General features: G+C 41.1%; 2 protein-coding genes across 2 annotated transcripts; both read left to right on the top strand.

Annotated features, from left to right (window-relative positions):
* Positions 1-604: 604 nt before the first annotated feature.
* On the top strand, positions 605-6,298 carry loxa (lysyl oxidase a). Its single transcript, XM_023822937.2, has 7 exons — positions 605-1,786; positions 1,958-2,066; positions 2,576-2,713; positions 3,468-3,624; positions 4,326-4,421; positions 4,859-4,974; positions 5,361-6,298. The coding sequence occupies exons 1-7, from the start codon at positions 1,081-1,083 to the stop codon at positions 5,365-5,367; spliced, it is 1,329 nt and encodes a 442-aa protein (XP_023678705.1). The 5' UTR covers positions 605-1,080; the 3' UTR covers positions 5,368-6,298.
* A 10,682-nt stretch (positions 6,299-16,980) lies between these two features.
* Positions 16,981-21,902, top strand: snx24 (sorting nexin 24). The gene is made up of 7 exons (XM_023822954.2): positions 16,981-17,222; positions 18,196-18,279; positions 18,874-18,978; positions 20,005-20,099; positions 20,226-20,255; positions 20,475-20,539; positions 20,701-21,902. Exons 1-7 carry the CDS (start codon positions 17,154-17,156, stop codon positions 20,769-20,771), a joined length of 519 nt encoding a protein of 172 aa, XP_023678722.1. The 5' UTR covers positions 16,981-17,153; the 3' UTR covers positions 20,772-21,902.
* The last annotated feature ends 598 nt before the right edge of the window (positions 21,903-22,500 follow it).

Below are 22,500 nucleotides of genomic sequence, written 5' to 3' on the forward strand. Positions count from 1 at the left end.
TTCACCTGTTTCCTCCTGCTGGTTCTCTGTCCATATACATTTCCCCTGATACTGAAAATGTGCGTGATTCTGAAATGGTGGATGTTTATCTTTGCACTGTCCGAAGTTGAATTTAAACATTATGTTAAAGCAATAAGTTGGCCGTCATTCCTCGTCCCGATGAAGGGTGAAGTTACGCGCAGCAGGTGTCTCACCTACGCATGTGCGGACTCAGCCGCGCTGCTGCAGCGTCATCGTGGGTACAAGAAGGTGTCAGCCAAAAACGTGCAGATCACGACACTAATATTTAATGGAAATGCTTTCATACAGCCAACATGCACTCTAAATTAGTTGTGTTTCATTAAATGGGGTGCTGTGATCGTGACAGTCTGGTGTTAACAATGTTATTAATTTGTTATGCATAGCATAATTTATTTTCTTCCTAGCAGTGACAATTCGAATGTTTTTTTTCTAAATAGCTGCAAAAGATTGTTGCTTTATCGCATTGTAAAAACATGAATCACCCTACTTCGTGTTAAAGGAATAAAACTTCCTGCGGCTAGACAGAACTATATAAAATTATTTGAGAGGGACGGGAATCCAAACAGGGCTGTCTCGGAAATCTATTTCCACTCCAAGTTACTTCCAGTGATGGACCGCTGGAAAACCTGATACAGTGTCTGGACGTCCTTAGAAGTGCCCAGCCTTTTCTACATGAAGGCGATCAGACCTTCGAGTCAGACCTTTCATAACCAGACTATTATGCGAGCCACACCACCAGTCTGCCAAAGGAGCTAGATTCCTGAAACTTTAAAAATTCAACCCCTCCTCTTGCTCGCACTCCGCACAACAGCCAGACTACAGTGAGGAGCGATGTGGCTCGCCTGTTCAGCACAATCTTCCTTAATGTAAGATCTCGGATTTTTTGGTCAATGCAGTTATTTGATACTTGGCTGCAAGACCTATTTGATCACACGTTCTGCAAAATTTGCATGATGAAATATATCGTTCGCTTTTGACTTAATACCAGTTTAAATTAATTAGGCTGGAATATTAGGCTTTATTCGTTCTGAGGTTAATTCTATACAGCTGAGAGCAAAGATGAGGGCATGTGACTTTTACGTTGTAATTTATGTATGCACGCACCTATGTTTCTGGAGTTGCACTTTGCAACCCGTTGACACTCAGCAGCAGCCGGAGACAAATTCGGGCAATACTCCACAAGCAGCCAATACCCAGCAAGCAGGCGACTTCAGACAGAAGATCCAATGGGAGTACAACGGGAAAGTTTTTAGTTTATTAAGCCATGGATCCGAATACCAGCCACCAAGGCAAAGAACCGGTGGCAGAAACCAGACGCAAACGAGACCAATTATCATCATAAGCAATGGGACATCTGGAGAACCAAACGTCAACCCTTCTTCGGCGCAAAATCCACACCAACCTCAAAGGGCTTCCCGGAGACACCCGTCCATAGGGACCCTCGCACGGGCCTTCCATCGCTTTCAGGGGGGACAAAGACGGCAGGCCAGTAGATCCCAGCAGCGAGAAAGTCAAGGTTCCGAGCTGAATGAGCGGGTGACACCGATCGCAATGCCGGCATCCGAAAAGGAGCGCAACGGCACCGCCGATTCGGCTCTGCCGCACCTAAGCAATCTGAGACCCGACGACGTGATGGTAGGGGACGATCCATACAACCCGTACAAGTCCACAGATGAAAACAACCCGTATTATAACTATTATGACAGCTACGAAAGGCCACGAAGCAGACAGAGACATGGGTATGGCACAAGGTATTTCCAGCACGGTAAGACTTCAAAATGATATTAATAGGTTGGTTATTCAATTAACTGATTTTTGAGACACAGACTCGACATTGCCTAGGCATAAAAGCATAAAATATTTGGTGGATGGATGTGACTTTCTTTTGAATTGCCTTTACATATTTTCCAGTAACTCGCGTGGCTCTGCTCCGCAGGTCTGCCTGATCTCGTGCCAGACCCGTATTATATACAAGCTTCCACCTACGTCCAGAGGGTGCCAATGTACAATCTCAGATGTGCCGCTGAGGAAAATTGTCTGGCAAGGTACCTACAGCTGGGATCACTGTCGCAGGATACAGCCGTTTTGCTGTTGATGAATCCTCAAATGCTCGAGGTGTACTTTCCATGGAATTAACAGTGAGATTCCAGAAAGTCTAATAACGGTGAATTTGAGCTTTTTACAGTCATGTAAAAGGGACTCTTGCTGCTGATGAGATTGCGAGGAATCTAAAGACAGTTTAATATGTACAAGGCCGGTGGTGCTGTTCCCTTGGAAGGTTTTTTTTTTTAAAAATACAAATTGCCCAAAACTTAATGACAAAACTCAATTCACCCTTAAGACATTTCTTTCTAAGGAACCTTTAAGTAAAAGCTTTTCCTGCAGTTGTGCTTTTCTTGAGAAATATCCACTGTAACCCAGGAGAAATTTAATACCGGTTAGCGGACGAGGGCTTGAACTGATTTCAGGAATGTTTCTTGTTTTCATTAAGAACGACCGCTCCAAAAGCGGAGTGTACAGTGACTGTGGTTCTGATTGTTGCGCGTGCCGACAGCTCTGCCCACAGGTCTGACGTCAGGGATTACGACACCCGCATGCTGTTGAGGTTCCCCCAGCGCGTGAAGAACCAGGGCACGTCGGACTTTCTGCCAAACCGGCCACGATACTCCTGGGAATGGCACAGCTGCCACCAGTCAGTCTGCATCTCTCCTGTTTGCTTTCCTTTGTCCTTTCTGCTCTCCTTCTCTATAATGATTTCTGTGTTGCCGTCATTGTGATTCATTCATCATGATTTATGGTAAATGTGTTGTAGATATGCTAGTAGGCTTAATTAGAGAGACTTAGGGTTAGGGACACTGTCTCTGGTGTTGGAGACTTGACTTTGAGTACCACTACGGGCTGTTTAAATAAAGTATGCAACTAAAAATTACATAAATTACATACTGTAGAGATTAACTGCCCTGGATACATATTCATTCAACCACGCATCGTCACCCCAGATGTACCTTTATTTTTAATGCATCGACTGCTTTGGATGAGCTTGATGACATGTTAGGCTTGCTCTTTCTTTCCGTTAGATGGTTCCAAAGTCTGGGGTTTCTTAGATGGTCAGTTATCATTTGCATCCGGCAGGAGTTCAGTTTAAACGGAATCAAAGAATTATTCTCAGAAGGTTTTTTTCCGTAGAGGTTTTCTGCACGCTTACAGTTGTATATCAGGAAGAGTGTGTAGCTAATTTCACCTCAGATCTATGCTATGAGGATCCATGTTAGGCTGCAGTATCAGCACTGTGTATTTTTGTCAATCTCAAATGACGTTACAGCTCACAGACACGATCATGCAAGGAATTAATTTCATAATATTGTGAAGCTCATACCTCCGTTTACACAAATGAGCCACACCACATGATCTTCTTATATGTGAATCGACGTTTGATCGTTCCAAAGGCACTACCACAGCATGGATGAATTCAGCCACTACGACCTGCTGGAAGCCAGCTCACAGAGACGTGTGGCAGAGGGGCACAAAGCCAGCTTCTGTCTGGAAGACTCTTCCTGCGATTATGGCTATTACCGTCGCTTTGCTTGCACGTCACACACACAGGTAGGCCGCTGCCGTGTATAAAACAATCATTACCTGATTCCACGTACCCATTAAGACCCTAACTTTCCCTAATTAACTCTGTCCCAGGGCAGGCACTGCGGTAAGGGATAGATAGACAAGTACTGTAACTATGTGATAATGACTGTCTTCATAAACGATGCCTTATGCAGTGATTACAACCTTGTGTTTCTTGATAAGGAATGTTGTATCCATCATGAGGAATGTGTAACCACCATAAAGAATGTGTAGCCATCATAAGGAATGTGTAACGTTTGAGTAAAGTTTGCTTTTTATTATTTATTTGGGAGATGTCTCTTTGTACATTCCAAAGTTAAATTTAAAACATTAATATCTGTGATTTAAGATAACGCCAAAGATTTCTCGACTCATGCTGATGAATGGGCATCAATGAACTGAGAAGGAGATATTGGTACAGATCTGTATATACCAGATGTTTCGCAGATGTGGATTCTCCACCCTGTTGCAGGTTATCTTTGTACCAGACTTGCAGGCTTTCCCAAAAGCAGTTCCTCCATAGCAGCCAGATTCATTCATAGTGGACAGTGTTTGCTGTAACACCAGGAACCTTGAAAAGCTTGCAGTAAGCGCAGTTAGGGTAGCTGCAGTGCAGTCCGGACAGACAGGTGTTCTGGCTGAGTGATGCAACGCTGGAAACCCTGCTGACTGATGCTGACTTCCAGGGGCTTAGTCCCGGCTGCTACGACACTTACAACGCAGACATAGACTGCCAGTGGATCGACATCACTGACGTCAAACCAGGAAACTACATCCTCAAGGTCTGTCCCTTAAAAAAATCTTCCATGCCTGTCAGTGTGTACCACAGGGTTTTTGGTCTTCAATGGTCCAATCAGGAATTCTAGCAGTGTTTTCTTGCTTGACATGATGTCTTACCATCTTCACAATGAACATCATACTAAACAACACATCTTTTATAGCACAGTAACCTCACACCTCCTGGAAAAAGGGATTGAATCCCATCCTTGACTATGTGTGTGTGGAGTTTAGTCCAAAAACATGTGATTAAGTGAATTAGAATCTATAAATTGCCTGTAGTGTGTATGCCTTGTGATGGACTGACATCCTGTATGTAGACTTAATTAATCATTCTAATAGAACAATCATCGCTTGATGTAAGGTGCCAGATCTTGTAACCTCCAGATAATTTGTTGTTTACTTCTGAGCCAGACACACAAGTTTCCGGTTTGATCTGCAGGTCAGTGTGAACCCCAGCTATCAAGTCCCGGAGTCTGACTACAGCAACAACGTCGTACGGTGTGACATTCGCTACACCGGCAACTACGCTTATACATCAGGATGTCATCTGTCCACGTGAGCACTGTGCCGTTGCCGTATCTCCACCGCCTCGTTTTTTATTTACAGTTGGATGTTTCCTAAAGGAATTCACATTTGCTAGCTTGCATGTAATTTATTTAACATGAAATGCTAGTGTCATGTTAAGTTTTCAGTAGGCAAAATGTAATTGAGCATTCCAGAGGTTCTTTAACCTGAAATGGGCTGAAACAGTCCGCGTTCCAGAATTCCTGTGTTTGGCAGCCGTAAGCACCTCTGGTTGCTGGACCTCGAAACGTGAAACCTCTTGTATGGCATCGGACCATCAATGTGCCTGACAGTTATGCTTCCGCTGATCTGCTTAGGTGCTAAAAGCCTTTGTATCGGCGGAGCTTGGGCTAAATGACCTGACTCTGTCATTTCAGGTACTAAAAAGGGCAAGAGGAGGCTCCCAGCCAAGGATCTGCAGAACAAATTACTGAAAACGCAGCTGTGGACGCCAAAACACCACTTTATACTGGCCCGGAGACTCCTGTAATCGTGCCAGTTAGTGTTACATACCTGCATACTGGACTAACACTAATGAATAGGGACCGTTGTAGCTGAGCGTTTACAAAGCAGGGGTTGTGAACTTAATTGAACATGTTTATTACATTTTATAACCTAACATTACACTTCTAATCTTCTATTACTCAAAATATTATAGGAATCGTAGTTGTATATAGAAGGATTTTTTTGCTGCAATATCAAGAACACCATCTTGTAATGGGATGAAATTAATCTTCATGCCACAGAGTTCCTGCTCTTCGGTAATAACTGACTTTGAGACAAAGTGATTTTTTCAAAAATGACCACCTGAGATTTTCTGCCTATGATAAAATGCTTTCTATCATATTCTCTGGCCACATCGGCTGAGTGTGAGTATCGCCCCCGGTTTCTGAACGGATAATTGTGGCAAGCAGGAATATTCCGGTTTTATTATCTTGTCTGTAGACAGCTTGTACATGGCGAAGCGCCTCTGTGTGAATCCCGCGACATTCAAGAAGCCATGAGAAACAGGGGACTGTAAATTGAAATGCAAACGGCCGTTTTGTCTTAATGCTTATGTGCAGAATCGTGGTGCTCCCTTAAGACTTGAAGGTTATTTAAATGCAATTCATGTTAAGGCTATGAACTATAAACACATTTCTTCCACATTCTCCTTATTTGTGTAATGATACAAATGTGAGCAGCATATTGTATCTGTACATGTTTGTAAGTTAATTGTAACTAGGTAGCATTCATACAGCTTGGCTTTCATTGCTACAGCACATTCGTATCTAATATACAAAGTATTACTTGAATAAACTATTAAAACATTGAATTGACAGCCAAGGTTTGTTTATTTAATTATGCTGCGACTTTGTCGCCTGATTGACTTACATCAGAGGGAAATAGTTTTACACGCTCTCCTCCAGCTTATACTTTTTGGAAATTGTACAAACACAGTCCAGATGTACAATTTTAAAAAATATACATCCTGGGTCAGACCACCTGTCTTCATACAGGGTGTTGTTCTTGAAGGTGTCCTTTGCCCCTGCCACATGTGCAATGTATCTCTGCTGGTGTCCAGTTATACGGAAAGCAATGAGTCAGATGTTTGGCTTTTATTGTCTCATTCCGTTCCACTGCTTCACAAGCAGCGAAACCAATTCACACCCTAGATGTTGTCAAAGGTCTATTCCTGCAAGAATAATATAGTTGATCCAGTAAAAACACGTACATCATCCAAAAACAATATCTATCAATAAAGCCAACAAAAAACCTCTTTCATTAAAGGCAATTCGTGGGAAAAGACTACAAGAAATAAATCTCATGTATCAGGTTTAACCACAGTTTGAAGTTGAAATTTATGGTTCTAATGCTCAGATTTAATGAGATGCCGTCAGAACGACAACGATGTATTCCCTGGTCAATCCTGTCACCCCCTCTCCTCCATCTAATTCCTACTCCTCCCACACCCCCCAACCTCTACAGTCTCTAGCTCCCTACACACTCCCCTCACCTCTCTAATAATCTTTATTAAAAGCCCAGCTTTGTGTGACTTGTCTCAATGAGGATGATGTCTTCTATAGTCACTTGTTCTTTGCTGCCACTAAGCAGCATTGCTTCAGTTTTGGTGTGATTTGTCTTAGTTGATCAATTCCAGATCTTGTACTGTACAATTCATTTGCAAGTTTGAAATAGATCCCTCAAATGTTTTTGAGTTATCGCTCTAACAGGATAATTGGCTGAGACTTGTCTTCTCTTTGCTATCACTATGTGGAACTGCTCAAATTTTGGTGCAAATTATCTCACGATTTGACCAGTTCCAAATCAGTTAAAGATCAGCCCTACAATCCATCTGCAAAACATGAAAAAGATCCATCAAATACTTTTTGAGTTATCTCCCTAATGGAAAGTGTCTGCAGTGGTGGGGGACTAGTCTCTAAACTACTGCCTTTCCCAGTGAGAGTCGTAGTGGTGGCAATACCAAGCAGGGCATGTTAACCCCTTTCTTCCACGTTAGCCCCTTTGCCCATGTTAGCCTCTTTTCCCCATGGCTGTGAACTGTAGGTTATTCAGGATGATCCCCAGACATTCTCAAGCAGGAAGACTAATCCCTCCAGCACCTCCTCGGTCTGCCTCAGGACCCCTGCTAAGCGATACCCAAACCACCTCAGATTACTCTCAGTCTGAAAGAATGCCAGATCTATTTGAAAGCCTCTGGATCTGCAATTTGATCACCCTGTTGCAGAGAATAAGCCCGGCAGCCCTGCGGAGGATCCGACACCCAAGCTGGTAAGCGCTCGCAGACCTACAGCCACCGAGAAGGATGGACTGGCAACAAAATGCAGCCCGGGAATTTGATATTTTTCTGACGTGGGGTCCCCCTTAGTATATTTTGCCTCTGCCCAGGGGGTCCCCCTTAGTATATTTTGCTGATCAGGTCCATATATGCTACATTATACAACTGTTTACCAGGAGGATTCCTGAACTTCCCGTGACTTCAGTCCGTGCCTGACCGCCAATCTTCCTGCCAATCTCATGTTTTCTCTCTCTCTGTCACCCGTAGTGCTCAGACTTTGTCACTAAGTGCAGACTCCCCCCACCCCCACCTGAAAAGAGCAGTGCACTCCTTTCCAAGAGAGTACCATGGCCTCAGATCTGCAGCTTCATAGTCAGCGCTCTCGTTATTAAAAACCTGCTCAGACGGTAACGTTTACATACATGTATTGCTTTGCGTGCACGGGTGCTTTCCACTTATGATACAAAGGGCAGTGGGAGATGAGAATGACTTTGAATTTAATCCTGGTCGAAAGCATTAACTGGCAGAAGGTATCAAGGCTGGCATGTTGCTCCTGCGTTGGACTAGATTCGCCCTGCTCTCCAGAATTAATAGGCCCAAAAACTCTCCCATGGGAACGCGACCCATGCCAATCTTTGGGAATCTTCTGCAATTAAGCCTGAGAAGTCCCACGAAGGACCTGACATGCTCATTCTTAAACTGCTCAAAATATTGCAGCGGTTCATGCAGGTACTGATTATTGAAATATTGAGTAGGATACTCAATATTAGTAGGATAATTACTAGATCATTGGTGTAAATGCAGATGGCAAACAACCTTTGTAGAGATACCCCCCCCCCCCCCGTCATTCCACCACTGAAGACACCCACCTCCTGTGTTACAGCATCACAGAGGTGAGCCTCCTTGCACATTAGCCGGCCATATTCATTCATTGACTGTGTTCAGTGGTTGATCTCTCCATCTACATTCACCATTGGTAGAATTAACCAGAACTCCATGTCCCCTGATGTCACACTGCCTCTCATTACCTGCACCTGTAGCAGGGAACCCTGGTTATCCTTAACTTTTCCACTGTCATGCGTGATGAGGGCCAATGGAAGGTCGCCCGTGATTTCAACCCCGCAAATTCCTGAATGAGCAGGGAGAGTTCCTGAAGCTTGGCACCTTCATGTCCATTTTGTGCGTAAGAACCAAAAATGCCCTGAATTATAGGAAAGCATGTAGAGGCAGTCCCTGGGTTAAAAACGCCTCACTGACAACTCGTACTTACTAACGGACTGCCATAAAGCCTTTTACATTACAAAACTGAGTCAATTACAATGATTAGTAATAACAAACTCAGACAATACTTTACTTTGCGATGCTCTTGAAAACATCTTGTGGAAATTCGTAGGCTCGAGGTATAGCACAGTACTGAATGTAGTTACTTTTATTATTAAAGAATTATTATTATGTAGCATATTATTAATGTTTCACCTCACCTACAAAATTGACTTAATGACAGTGTCAGGATCGGTGTCTGTTTCACCCTGTCTCATGTGTCTTGTCCCCATTTGGCCAGCAGGTGTCACTGACCATCCTGTTTCCCTGTCTGTCTTGTAACCCCTCAGTCCCTAGTTGGTTTCACTGCTTCCTGGGCTGCCATGTGGCTTAAGGGGCTGAGTGGTCTGCAATCATCCAGATTCCCCCTTTGTGGTTTTGAGTCAGGCCAATGGCCAGCTTCAATAAATGATTTAATATTTGTTGTTTTGTGTCCTCTTGGTTTATGTATTTCTGTCACAGTCCCTTGGGTGTTTTCCCCTTGTCTTATTTTGTTCAGTTGTCCTTGTTTTAGTTTCCCTTGGTGTTTTTACCTATTGTACCCATTAATTGACCTCACTTGCTCCTTGTTGTTGCTGTAGTCGTTAATGCATGTTTGTCTCCCAATCCTGCACCCAGTTTTGCTCTGGTTCCCTGATTAGTGTTTGTTTTTTTTGTGATTTATTTAGTTCGATTCTTGTATTACCTGTTCTGGTTTTGACCCCTTGTAGTCCCTCTTTATTTTCTGGTTTCTCCTTTGTGTTCTCTTTTTAGTTTAATGAAGTCTTTTGCTTGCAGTGAGCCGTTCCCTCTTTCCTTTGCCATGCCCCACCATAACAGACAGACCTAGGGAACTGATCTCGTTCATAACCTGGGGACTTCCTGTATTTCAGAATAGATGAGTTCAGTTAGAAAACCTTGATGAAATTCACCCTGGGGTGCTTCAGTTTCCTGGGCTTATGGAGATGTTTGTGATTTTATGACAGGGCCTCATGAAGGCTTGGCGTACATGAAGCTGGTCCACTGTTTGGTGACGCTGTTACACCGTTATCAGTTCGTCTGGCCTAAGGATGCCAGGGAGCCGGATATAAACCCCATGTGTGGTGTGACGCAGACGCCAAAGCCAGACAAACTGAGAGACGGGCTAAAGGGAGACGAGACAGCCAATAGGAGCCATGGAAGGCCTGACCAATCGCAACGAAACATGCACTGTGTCCTAGTAATAATGGCCAGAGGTTTATATAAGCTCTAGCTGAATGTGACTGAGAATAAATGTGTAAATCTCAAGATAATGCAGAACATTCATTTTAAATTGAAAATAGCCAATGGTGAAAAATTGGTGACTTTAAGATATTTGCAAATTTATTGTCATAGGAGCAGTACACAATAAAATTATTTTTTTTCACTCTCGTAGCTGCTGCTGCAAAAAAGAGAAACAACAGCACAGTATGCACAATATAAACTATGTCTACCACAGTTAAAAATTACCAAATGGAAGAAAGAAAATAAGTTACTAATGAAATAAATACAAAATGTTCAGTATGCAGAAAAATATAAAATATAGGTACTGGTATTAGAACAGAATGTGCAGCATTTTAAAAAACAATGTGGCTGGTCCAATAAACATCATCTTGCATCTTGGTTCGTAATTAGTTTTGCTTTTTTTTTTCTCCATTTTGGAGAGTGTGAGGTCATGTCCATAGAAACATCAGGCAGCAGCTTCATGGAATCAAGATGTCTTAAAGATCAATTTATTGACTCAAAACCAAACTGTGTGGCTATGGCCCAAAATAAATCCAATCAATCATCGAGGCATGTTCTCTAACCATTCTTATGAGACGGCACAACAGAGTTCCCCAAGTCAATTCCACAATTGTTTTCACACTACATTCATAAAAGACAATGATGGAGACAATCAACAGAGATACAGTTAACTCCAAGCATAATAAAGCAAAACATTTCAATGGACTAACAACAGTCAAGTTTTTAAAAATCACAAGGAGACGGCTGGCAGCACATAGTCTGTATGCTGCTGTTAGTACCTCTGAGTACCTTTCAATACCTCTGTGGGGCTTAAGCAATCAGCACAAGGAACGGATATGTACCCAAATCACACTGGCAGGTAACATTGGTCTGAATCTAAGCCTATGCTATGTAGTCTGACATCAAGCAGTTGGGATAAATCTGTGCATTTCACATTTAAAATAAATGACTTAAGTTTACTATAGTTTTCGAAACATATGCATTATATCCGAATCAGAATTGGTATCTTTACTGTCACATGACCAAGGCTAGTGGAAATTTTTGTTGCCACAGCTTGATACTGTTAGGGACATAACAATAGGCAATTAACAATTACAAAGAGAGAGTAAATACAAAGCACAAAATACACAATGGAGAGGGGGAAATGCAAGGTACAGTATTTACTGAACACTGTGGTTTGTGCAAAATTAAGCAGTGCAATACTGACAAATTTGACACAGATACAATACAGACAACACACATCCTTATATATCTAGCGTAACACACATCACATGCAATGTGCAATTATAATGTGTGGAAAGAATATCAGCGATCTGCGCTGTTGCAAATGTAGACGTTAAATGGTACTTATGTTGCATTGTTGTTGATTACAAGCAAGGGAACCTGTTGAGGAGTCTGATAGCAGTGGGGAAGAAGCTGGTCTTGAAGCGTGCTGATTTTGTGGTGAGTGATCCGAGTCGATTGCCCGAGGGAGGCAGCTGAAACAGATCAGGCACAGGATGTGAGGGCTCCTCCGTAATCCTTTTGGCATGTTTAGCGGTGCGTGGAATGTACAGTTGTATGTAGAATGGAAGATAAAATTATATAGAATAAAACTCTTAATTTCAAGAGAAAGTGAAAAGTGATACACAATATGCAGTGATCTTTGCAGGCCATCCTATATTTAGATGTACTACAGAAGAACTGTAACAGACTTCTACAAGTTAATAATAATAATCAAGAGAAAATAATTATTTTGTAGCTTGGAAAAAGAAGTCGTAAATCGATTTATCAAAGTAGACCATTAAATTGACAGCAGCAAGTAGCATAGGTAATAACCATGCGACTTCACAAGTTTTTCTACCTTTAAACACTAGTTTTTCTATAAATTCATACAAATAAAAGCCTGATAGAACTGAAAATTCAAGTCATAAAGACGAGCACAAAAGAACCAGTCCAAGAAAAGTCAGTAGATTGCGTTTTATTCACCATTAAGAAAACAGATATTTGAACTGAACACTAAAAGACAAAAAGGGTATATTCACGTCTCGTTTCCTAAATAAAAGTCACACCATATGTTTCTGTTTAATGTTAAATCTCACTGAACACAGCAGCAGTGTTTTGACTACATTACCAGGTACCCATGTTGCACATCTTTGCACCGAGGATCACAAAGTGTTACATAACAACAATAACCACTGCATGCACAAATGTATCTGCATCAGCTGTATGTTGCGTTGTCAGTATGGACGCTACTCCTTTTCGGTACAGTTACAATGCTGCACATTGATCACGCATATGAGGCACGTGGTTTGTGAAAGTGACTTTTGTCAACAAATGCAGAATTATTGTCCAATATTGATGTAATATTCCTTTATGGAATATGGCATCTGATCCAAGAAGACCAATGGTTTGACAGTTACTTTATTCTACATATTAAACTTCATTGTAATTGTACTGAGGCTACTGATACCTTTGAAATTCATATTATTTGTCTAATCTACGCCTTGGTGGTTTGTTAGTTTAATTATCAATTTGCTGCTGAATTAACATATTGTGAATACAGTAATATACTTGTATTTCTTCATATATATTTTTTTCTTAATTGTAACATGCATATACCTCTTGATTTGGTGATACTTTTTTTTCTGAAAATACACGTAGTTTAGGTATATAAGTTTCTTAGTGTGTGGTGCCCTATCTCACGCCCTATGGTTCCCGAGAACACTTTCTTGTGACCCTGCATTAGATAAGCAGCTATGGAGGAGTGATGGATGAATGAACCACCTGATTTAATTAATTATTATTATTAATGTATATTATTATTATTATTATTATTATTATTAATGTATATTATTATTATTATCATTATTATTATTATTATTATTATTAAACTATATTATTATATAGTTATTAATCTATATTAAAGCTATTAAGGTTTGTTAGGATGTTAAAATATACTTAGATGCTGCTTATGAATGTTATATGAATGCCTTATGAATGCATTATAAAGGTGCACTGAATGTTCTACAGATGCATTATAAAGGCAATATGAAAGCATTTTCAAATATGTTCCCTCTTACTCTTCAAACATAAACATACAAGGGTTGACTATTAGGCCAAAGGCAAGACATTTTTCCTTGATGCAAGATCACATTATACACCTCATTTCATGAATTTATATTAACATAAAACCTATATTTTGTCTTGCAGAGAGACAGTAGCCAGACTGTAGATGATTCAGCAGATCTTCCACGCAGGAACTTTCCATGCTGGTGTGGGCATAACACTAAATGATAAGGTAAAACTGTTAAAAGATGACGTAGTCACATTACTAATTAAGTCATTCAATAAATGTTAGTTCACTGGGAACAATTTTCTTGTGGTTTTGCACAGCATCTGCATGTTCATCATGCTACCAAAACAAGCCCTGCATCATTCAACAATGTCAGTTTTGGGGTTGATCGCCGGTGTTCAGCGCTTCACTGCACCCAGGTGTACCTGAGACGGGAAGACACTGTGGCTGTGGCTGAGTATGGCATGCTGGCCAAAGATGACTGAGAGCCTCTTCTCCATTTCCAAGACATCCCTTCAGTCCAAGGGCGTAATTTTGGTTTGAACATTTGGCTTGAGGTCTCCACCCATTTAAGGGGAGACGTGATTATTGGGGTTATTGTATTAGCTAGTTTGGATTATGGTTTTGACCCCTCCATCCCCCCCCATAATTTACGCCGCTAAAGTCAAAGCTGTGTTAGAGGAAGGTAAGAGGGGCAGGGCATGATGGTCAGCTCACACTGAAATGTATCTCCTCGCTTTATTTCAGATGAAACCATGATGGGCTGTCATGTGGTTTCTTGTCCTTCAGGAGACTGGTGGATTTCCTCTGGGTACTCTGCTGTTCTTCTGGAATCCAAAGAAGCACAGTTAGGGCATTTGTCGTCTCCAAATCGACTTTAGCGAATGACCATGACTATATGCGTGCATTTGGTCTGTGAACGACTGGCATCCTGTCCTTATCCTCTGTGCTGACTGAGATGGACTTCAGGTCCCCGGCCGCACTGGCCAGGATAAGCGCTTAGAGAAAGGATGAGTGAAACCATGATGAACGAGAATGGATATCTGTACTCTCACGCTCAGGAGGACCCTGGCTTCAGGTAAAGACTCAGTGGAGAGCAGCTCTGGCTGGGTGCCCCCTCTGTTAGCTCTGATGGAAGAGGAAACCAATCAAGAGTCTCACTGTCGATCCCAGCTGACCCTCTGGCCTGACTTGAAGATGCTGGACCATGCCAAATTCCTGTAAACATTGTTTGGGTATACCTTTATATAGCAATATAATAATACTAATATAATCACTCTATTAGGTAAACCTAGCTAGTAGGCAAAAATTGGTCCTCCAGAAGAGTTTAAGAGGCAGATGAGTTGTGTACAGAGAAAGCATTTTATGAAATCAAGATACTGTATTGATCCCTCATTTCTCTATTCGTCTACCCCATCTCACTCTACATGACACCTGTATGTAAGAGCAAGCATGGCAATGAAGAGCAGCCACCCATGGAGCTGGGGGTTAAGAGCCTTGCACAAGGGCCCATAGACATGGCTATTCTGCCAATGCCAGTCTCGACCCAAGTGACCATCCATTCACAGACACAGAGGCTTAGCCCACTGAGTCATACTCTACTGTCATACTCAGCTTTGATTTTCTGCATTTGTGGCCTCCATTTTAATTTTGATGAGTGTAGCCATTCTCCACTAGCCTCCTCATGAACAGGTAATTTTCTGTTTTTTGTTCATCACAGCGTTCTCAAAACTCTAAGGAAGGTAGCGCATAAAAATACCAGAAAAATGTGGGTTTCTGAGATGCTGGACCCACTGTGATTGGCCCCAGCAATCGCCTCACATTCAAAATTGCTTAGATTGCACATCTTAGCCACTCTAAGCTTATTCACACAGTGACTGGACCTCTGGAACTTGTCTGTGTTCTGTACGTATTCAGCTGCAGGGACAGGATTGGCTGTTTGTAGGAGCTGGCTATTCTGTGTCAATAAGCAGGCATACCTAAAAAATGTTGCTACTCAGTGTACATGCATTTTTGCTGCAGAATGTTGTGTTGAAAGTTATATTTGTTGAAAATGTTCTAGTGTCTTTCCAATATTTCATTTATCTGTTATGGTCGCGTGTTTTTGGCAAAATTTGAACAAATGAAAAAATTTTCCTTAAATTTATTTGTGGTGTAATGTGTTCTGGTAAAGGTCAGAGAGCAAGAGAGACAGCCTGATTCTGGCAACAGGGATCCCAGTGGACACTGACCATGCCAACATCCAGAAGGAGTTCACTAACACTGTTCTGTCCTTCATCCCCTTGCACCCTGATCTTTGGAACCAGGAGAAGCACAATCTTGATCTCTACAAGAATCTGGTAGCTTTTGTGATGGCCTAGAGGAGAAAGACTTGGTAAGAAAAGTGCATTATTCAAAATGAAACTTATGAAAAAGAAGTGATCACTTTCAGGCAGGTCAATGATTTCACTTCCCCTTCATCCATTCATTTTTAATAACTAGATAATGTTGAAAGGACAACTATGTATTCCCTAGACAACAATGCCACTAAGCAAAGTTACGTAGGTTTTGCTGCAATTTGTCTCAAAATTTTACCAGGTCTATTCCTTCATCCATACAAAGCCTGAGATACATCAAATACTTTTTTAAGTTATCTTGCTACCAGAATCAGGAGTCTGAAGCTGCCACTTTCTTTGATATCACTATGTGGCACAATTTACATTTTGGTGCAATCTGTCTCAAAATTTGGTCGATTTCAGGTCTTCATCTACGTAATGTGTCTATTTGAAAAAGATTCGTCAAATACTTTTTGAGTTATTGCGCTAAGGAAATAGCATCTGCTGTGCAGCAGATCAAAAAACATACATATTCCGTGTCCATAGAGTACAAATATTTGTCTCTGTTTTTATAGTCTTTACTATATACTCAGAAAAAAAATTTCACCCTCTGGTGCAAAAGTATACCCAAAGTAAGCCCAAAAAACACCATTTGACCAACTGGGTAAGAGTAAAGCTAAGATGTGCTAATTGCAGAGATGAGAGGCACATCCTTAGGTAATATAATCTAGGGAACAACTATATAAATAGATATCACAGGAAAGGAATTTATCACTGTTTTATAAATTTATCACCTCATTTATTTATTAAGAATACTGATGATTAATATTATTAAACCTTCACAAAATCATATATATTGTACATATTACATAATTATTTTCATCCATCCATAGTCTAAGCACTTCTATCCGCTTATCGTGGTTAGGACCACAGGGAGTCCTGGAGTTTTACGGCAAGCAGCACAGGGTAAAAGGGGTGCCAATCCATACATAGACACAATGGACAATACAGAAGTACCAGAATGCCTAATGACATGTTTTTGAACTATGAGAGGAAACCCACGCTACGATAAACATGCAAACGACACGAACAGAGGGATTCGAACGCATAACCCAAGAAGGGGGAGACAGGGAACCATCTGCGTATTTATTTAATGCAAAACATCAAAAAATAGCGTGACTGCAATTCCGGCTCCTTGCTACATGAGAAAGAGACAGGTCAGCAGTTAATACAACTTCCTGAAAAATCCAGCCTCTTCCTACGCCGTCAAACCCAAGGAAATCCACACGAAGACGTCATATTTGGCGTCAGACGCAGCCGCGATCACATGGTTTTCGAATCACGTGACCCATGGGGGGTCCGCGATGGCTAGATTTGAACCTCTTCGTTAAGGAATCCTGAGCGGAGGCGTGAGCCGAGTTTCTATTCGCACCATATCGGTAACCGTGTTAATTTCAGTATGCATCCCGTAATGGTGTGTATCCCTTCCTTCCGATCGGAAGACAGCACGATGGAAAAAGGCTACACGGTAAGACCGATTTGCACGGAACAGTATGGAAAAGAGCATCGAACTGCGGAATATTCAGTATACTTCTCTAATAAAAACCGTGTAACATAAAATAATTTTTTAAAATGGCTGTAAAAACAAATCATATTTCATTAGAAGGTTATGTTGCTACTGAGCTCACAAATGGCTCAGATTCTGACGTGAATGAGCACGAACGTAGATCAGTGATATTTCTTCATGCATGCATTTTAATTGTTACAATGCAAATACCTTCTGTATCATGTAGCACTACTCTTGGTTTTATTTTTTTAAATCTTGAGTATTCCGTTTTTCTTGCTGATGTTTACATCTGTTTGAAAAACGTTTGTGTTGTTATTTGTCCTTTTTGATGTTTAACAGAAATGGAAAAGAAAAATACAGAGTTTAGTGTAATCTAAATATTAAGGGACCCAAAACATTTATTATGATTCTTCATTAATTTAAAGCAAAGCTTTAAAGGTTGACAGCCCGACTCTTCTCCGCAATCTGCTTACTAGGCTTTCTGGGAGCTTCCGGAGTGGTATGTGTGGGTGGTGGTGGTGGTGGTGGTGGTGGGGAAATGCACCATCCACACAAAAACCGCCACAATACCTTACTGCCTTTCTGTTTTATGATGCTTGTATTTCAACTGCTTGAATTTGGAGACCCTCAAAAATAGCTAAAAACGGATTTGGCAGCAGGTGACACGACAAAAAAACTTTTGAAAGTGTTAATTAAATACCGAAGGCTTGTGTAAAATATTCCAAGCACCTCATAACTTGGAACAGGGGACACCGTTCCGTCATAAGATCTGCACTCCTTATTTAATGTGTTTGCAGGGTTTACCACCATTCAGACCCCGGGATTTGGCCTACAAACGATCACTACACTAAATAATATATTGCTGCTCGCTGCGTTATAGTGATTTTTAAACCCCCCACCTGGCCGGTGTTTCCCGGGCCCCCGCCCCCTCTAGGTGTTCAAGATCGAGGTGCTAATGAGCGGGCGGCAGCACACCGTGGAGAAGCGCTACAGCGAGTTCCATGCGTTGCACAAAAATGTGAGTCTGCCGCCCTAGCGCTGCCTTTCTACCTTACAGCCGAGCTCCAGCAACACGAAATTTTCTTTGGTATGTACAGCTCTGAGTTTTCTCAGTTCATGGGTATGCACCTGTTTAAAATATACTTTTTTTTTCTCGCAAACTGCAGCCTGGTTTTTCTCTTTCTCATTGATGAAGGGCTCCTTCCTTGCTTTATGACTCTTCAGTCCTGCTTCTAGGAGCCTGATACGAACTGTCCTAGCAGTGCACTTCACACCGCTTAATATTTCCCGTTCTTTTTGAAGGTCACTTGAGATCATCTTCCGATTTATGAGGCACTGCCGGATAAGTTGACACTCATCTCTGGCATTAGAAAGTTGCTGGTACTGCTGGTTAGAAACTCAGCCTGGAAGCAGGATTTTAAAATGCTGAATTTTCAGAAATATAGAGCGGTCTATAATGGCTCTGTGCTCTCCCATTTAAGTCTGCTCCCTACACTCAGCATACTCCTACACTCAGCATACTCCTACACTCAGCATACTCCTACACTCAGCATACTCCTACACTCAGCATACTCACTCCTACTAATATTATCTGTGGTTTGTGTTAATTCAGTTGAAGAAGGTTATGAAACCACCTGAAATACCATCCAAACACGTCCGCAACTGGGTTCCCAAGGTTCTGGAGCAGAGACGGCTTGGTCTGGAACAATACTTGCAGGTAAGATTCCTGTATTTCATGTGCGTCTTCACATTGCTGTCAGTTGTACCCTTGAAATAAGTAGTTTGATTTTCATGTTTCTGCTTGCAAGTTTGTTTCATGAAACCCAGCTCTTTTGTATTAAAATGCTTTTTCTAGTTTGGTTGTTGGCTGTAAAAATGTTTTGTTATGTTATCATTAATGAAATTTAAAATATTGTTAATGAATATCATTTTTGTAAGTAGGGATGGGCCGATCTGCATTTTTTCAGTTCCGATCCAATTCCGATACACAACTCTGATACCGATACAGATTCTGATACAAGAGCTCTTTTTACTTTAATGTTTTAATATTATAAATCTATATTCATGTTTTTTAAAGTAGTAAATGCAGATGAAAAATGTTTGAGGCATTTTACAGTTCAGTTTGAATATCTTGCAAGTGAGAATTTGCCGGTGGCGAATGCTTAAAACGCTCCACAATTTTTCTCTCACTGGCAACAGCGTCACTAACACTTCGTTGCGATCGCAGCCCCTTGTGTATCACAAGCTCTAACAAGTGCGCAAAACAGCCCAAGATAGTAACTTCCAAATCATCCATTGATTTTTTTTTTTTTATATATTACTCACACTGTCTCGCACAGTTGTGTACGCTTCATTTAGTGGGACTTTCCACTAAACTCCACTCTCGCCTCTCAAAACTTTTGTTTTTACAACAAAATCGCTGTGCATGCGATTGATTGTACAAATCTGTTTAGCACGAAACAGCAGATACCTTTTTAGACTCTGCCGAAAACCAAATAAGTAAGTATCGGATGTGGATTGGTCACGCGTGGCCGATACCCAATGAAAATAGGTCTGGATCGGCAAAAGACATAAGTGATAGACTGTGAAAGTTTTTGAGGTTTGAATACAAGCATGCTGATGTTATCAGTTCCAGCTTTTTCATAAATGAGGAAGTATCATGCATGAAATCTGATATTTTGTTGCACTTAATCTCTTCGGTTTTGAAGTACTTCCTCTGACGCAGTCCATTTTGCATATTTAGACAATAATCATGGAGAATGACGTCCTTCCAAAGATATTTCTAGACTTTCTCAATATTCGCCACTTTCCTTCCTTGCCAAAGACGGAGAGTTGTGGGTAAGATGTAACATATATTTTTAATATATATTTCTTCTGATATATTTTTTTCTAGTTGGCATGTTGTATTACTTTGGAATTAAAACTTACCCTAATGCGGTTAATTAATGATTTTTTCTCTTAAAGATCCCTTGAAGCAGAATCGGAAGAATCCAGGTATGCAAAATATGCAAATGATTACCAGATACAGATGGTACAGAGGGTGTGAATTTCTGCCACAGGTAGCGTAGCTGAGCACATGAAGTGTAGCGATAGACATTAATTTTACCATCTCAAGTAGGAAATTGTGGATTCAAGATCTGTACACAGACATGAGAAATGTAGTACAGGCAAGTGTGTGATGACTGTATTTCCTGCACCCTGCCCCCCCTCCAGTAAACTATCCCATCAGCCTGTCCTGCTGTTCCTGAGGGACCCATACGTTCTGCCAGCTGCCAATGGTAAGTCCCCCCCAGTGATTATTTAACTAACAGCCCTTGCTTGGCAGCAGCATAATTTTTACATTTCATTTTTTCTCTTTTGTTAAATATTTTCCTTCGTTTTATTGTGAATACTTTTCTAATTGCTGTCATTTAAAATTGGGTATGTTTGTTTTTCCCAGATACATTTTCAAATGTAATCACAGAGGGTGTGATTCATGGAATATTTTTCCCAGACCTGCAGCCGAGGTAGATCAGAAAATGACCTTCAGGACCGCTTTGGATTTTTCAGCAAAAGGGATTAAACAACATTGCAGCACGTTAGGGCTTACATGTAGAAGTACATACATGTATTTTACCATATTCCCCTTATCCACAAAGGAGTTTTCATAACAGATGTGTATATTTCCAGCAGATGCTATAAATAATGTGAATAATGAGATGAAACTGACCCATCGATTTGATGATGGCTTTGCTTCAAATGAAACAAAACCAGCGATTCACACTTCATTTTTCTATGAACTGACGTGCACTGTGCTAAATGTCATGCTAACCAACAGGCGTGTTTTTTTTTTTTAACTCCCAAGGAAAATAATAATCTGACAATATTGTTTTTAACACAAATGATAATAATGGAATTTACAAGGGAACTTTTTGTGTGCGATTGAATTGTTATTGTTGTTGAGAACACGTGGGTTGACGTTCCTGTGTGACGGGAGCTCTGGTCTCCAGTTGAAGATGTAGAGTTGAGGCAGCTAAGCCGATGTGTTACGTGATCCATTACTGTTACTGACTCGTTTTGTAAATGCGTGGGACTCTGTAGTCAAACACCAGTCAAAGTTCCACACTGAAGTTCACCAAGTGATGTGTTAATTTGTCGGAACTGTGATACTCACACATGGTGCTGCTTTTGACATGCACCAGTTAATTAGTCCTGAATGCACACTGTTTGTCACTCATGCACATCCGGGAGATGGACGAACACTATTTGTCTTCAAAGGGACTGCATTGTGGAGCCCCGAGTTGATGTAATGTCTCAGTTTGATGTACAGTATCTGAGAAGTTCAAAACGGATGTGGTAGATGTGTGGTTACATGGAGACATGCGGCATTGCTGATCCTTTGGCATGCTGTATGTCTTTTAAATGGTCATAAAAAGTGATATTTCGGAACACTAGCCTACTGACATGTCTTACACTCCAACATTGTTGTCCCCACCTGGTAATGTTAACTTTTGTTTTCAAAGGGACAGGTGTGATCCGTTATCTATGGGACACTGATGTGATGTGATGCTTATGTACCCAAGATTAACATTTAAACTTTTAGCACTTTAACCATGTGCAGGACTATGTAAAACTGAATAAATGGAAGAGCAATAAAATGTCTTTTTGTATTTCCTGTATTTTTTTGGGAAAAGCTGTTTTAAATACAATGTCTCAATTCTGCATGTATGATACATTTAGGTGAGATATATAATTTTTTCCCCCTCAATAAAGGCAGAAAACTCATGATCTAGTGTCTGCAAAATAAAAACAAGCAGTTGATCACTTAACAGATGCTTTTATCCAAAGCAGAGTCCCCTTTTGCGAAAGCAGGGTCAGACAGGGTCCTGGGGCAGTCGGGGTTTCGAGTCTTGCTCAGGTGCCCAATGCAGAAATCATTTACCAACCTGCAACCAGCAGATGTGAACCAGCGGCCTCCTAATCTCAGGCATATCAGTCTAATCCACTGACCCACAAACTACCCCAAAACCACAGCATGGATACAAGCTTGAATCTGGGTCCAGCAGCACTACAACAGTGATCTCCAATTAACTGAGCCAGCCATCTCTTTGGCTGAATATCTTTACAACTATTACTGACCTGTAAAACAATTTATTGTCCAATGACGTTGGTGACTCCAAATACAGAAAATAATACTGTATTAATACCATTCCGTCCATACCATATGTATCGTCAATAAATCTTCGTAAGAAGCAAAATA

This window comes from Paramormyrops kingsleyae, chromosome 7, assembly GCF_048594095.1.
Source record: "Paramormyrops kingsleyae isolate MSU_618 chromosome 7, PKINGS_0.4, whole genome shotgun sequence".
Classification (NCBI taxonomy): domain Eukaryota; kingdom Metazoa; phylum Chordata; class Actinopteri; order Osteoglossiformes; family Mormyridae; genus Paramormyrops; species Paramormyrops kingsleyae.

Bases quoted from the DNA above. Each gene is read 5' to 3' on its own strand.
- loxa (XM_023822937.2), top strand. From the start codon at position 1,081: ATGAGGGCATGTGACTTTTACGTTGTAATTTATGTATGCACGCACCTA. The intron at 2,067-2,575 runs GTACCTACAGCT...GCGTGCCGACAG, and splicing joins GAGGAAAATTGTCTGGCAAG to CTCTGCCCACAGGTCTGACG. The intron at 3,625-4,325 runs GTAGGCCGCTGC...GCTGACTTCCAG, and splicing joins CTTGCACGTCACACACACAG to GGGCTTAGTCCCGGCTGCTA.
- snx24 (XM_023822954.2), top strand. From the start codon at position 17,154: ATGCATCCCGTAATGGTGTGTATCCCTTCCTTCCGATCGGAAGACAGC. The intron at 20,100-20,225 runs GTAAGATGTAAC...TTTCTCTTAAAG, and splicing joins CCAAAGACGGAGAGTTGTGG to ATCCCTTGAAGCAGAATCGG. The intron at 20,256-20,474 runs GTATGCAAAATA...CCCCCCCTCCAG, and splicing joins GCAGAATCGGAAGAATCCAG to TAAACTATCCCATCAGCCTG.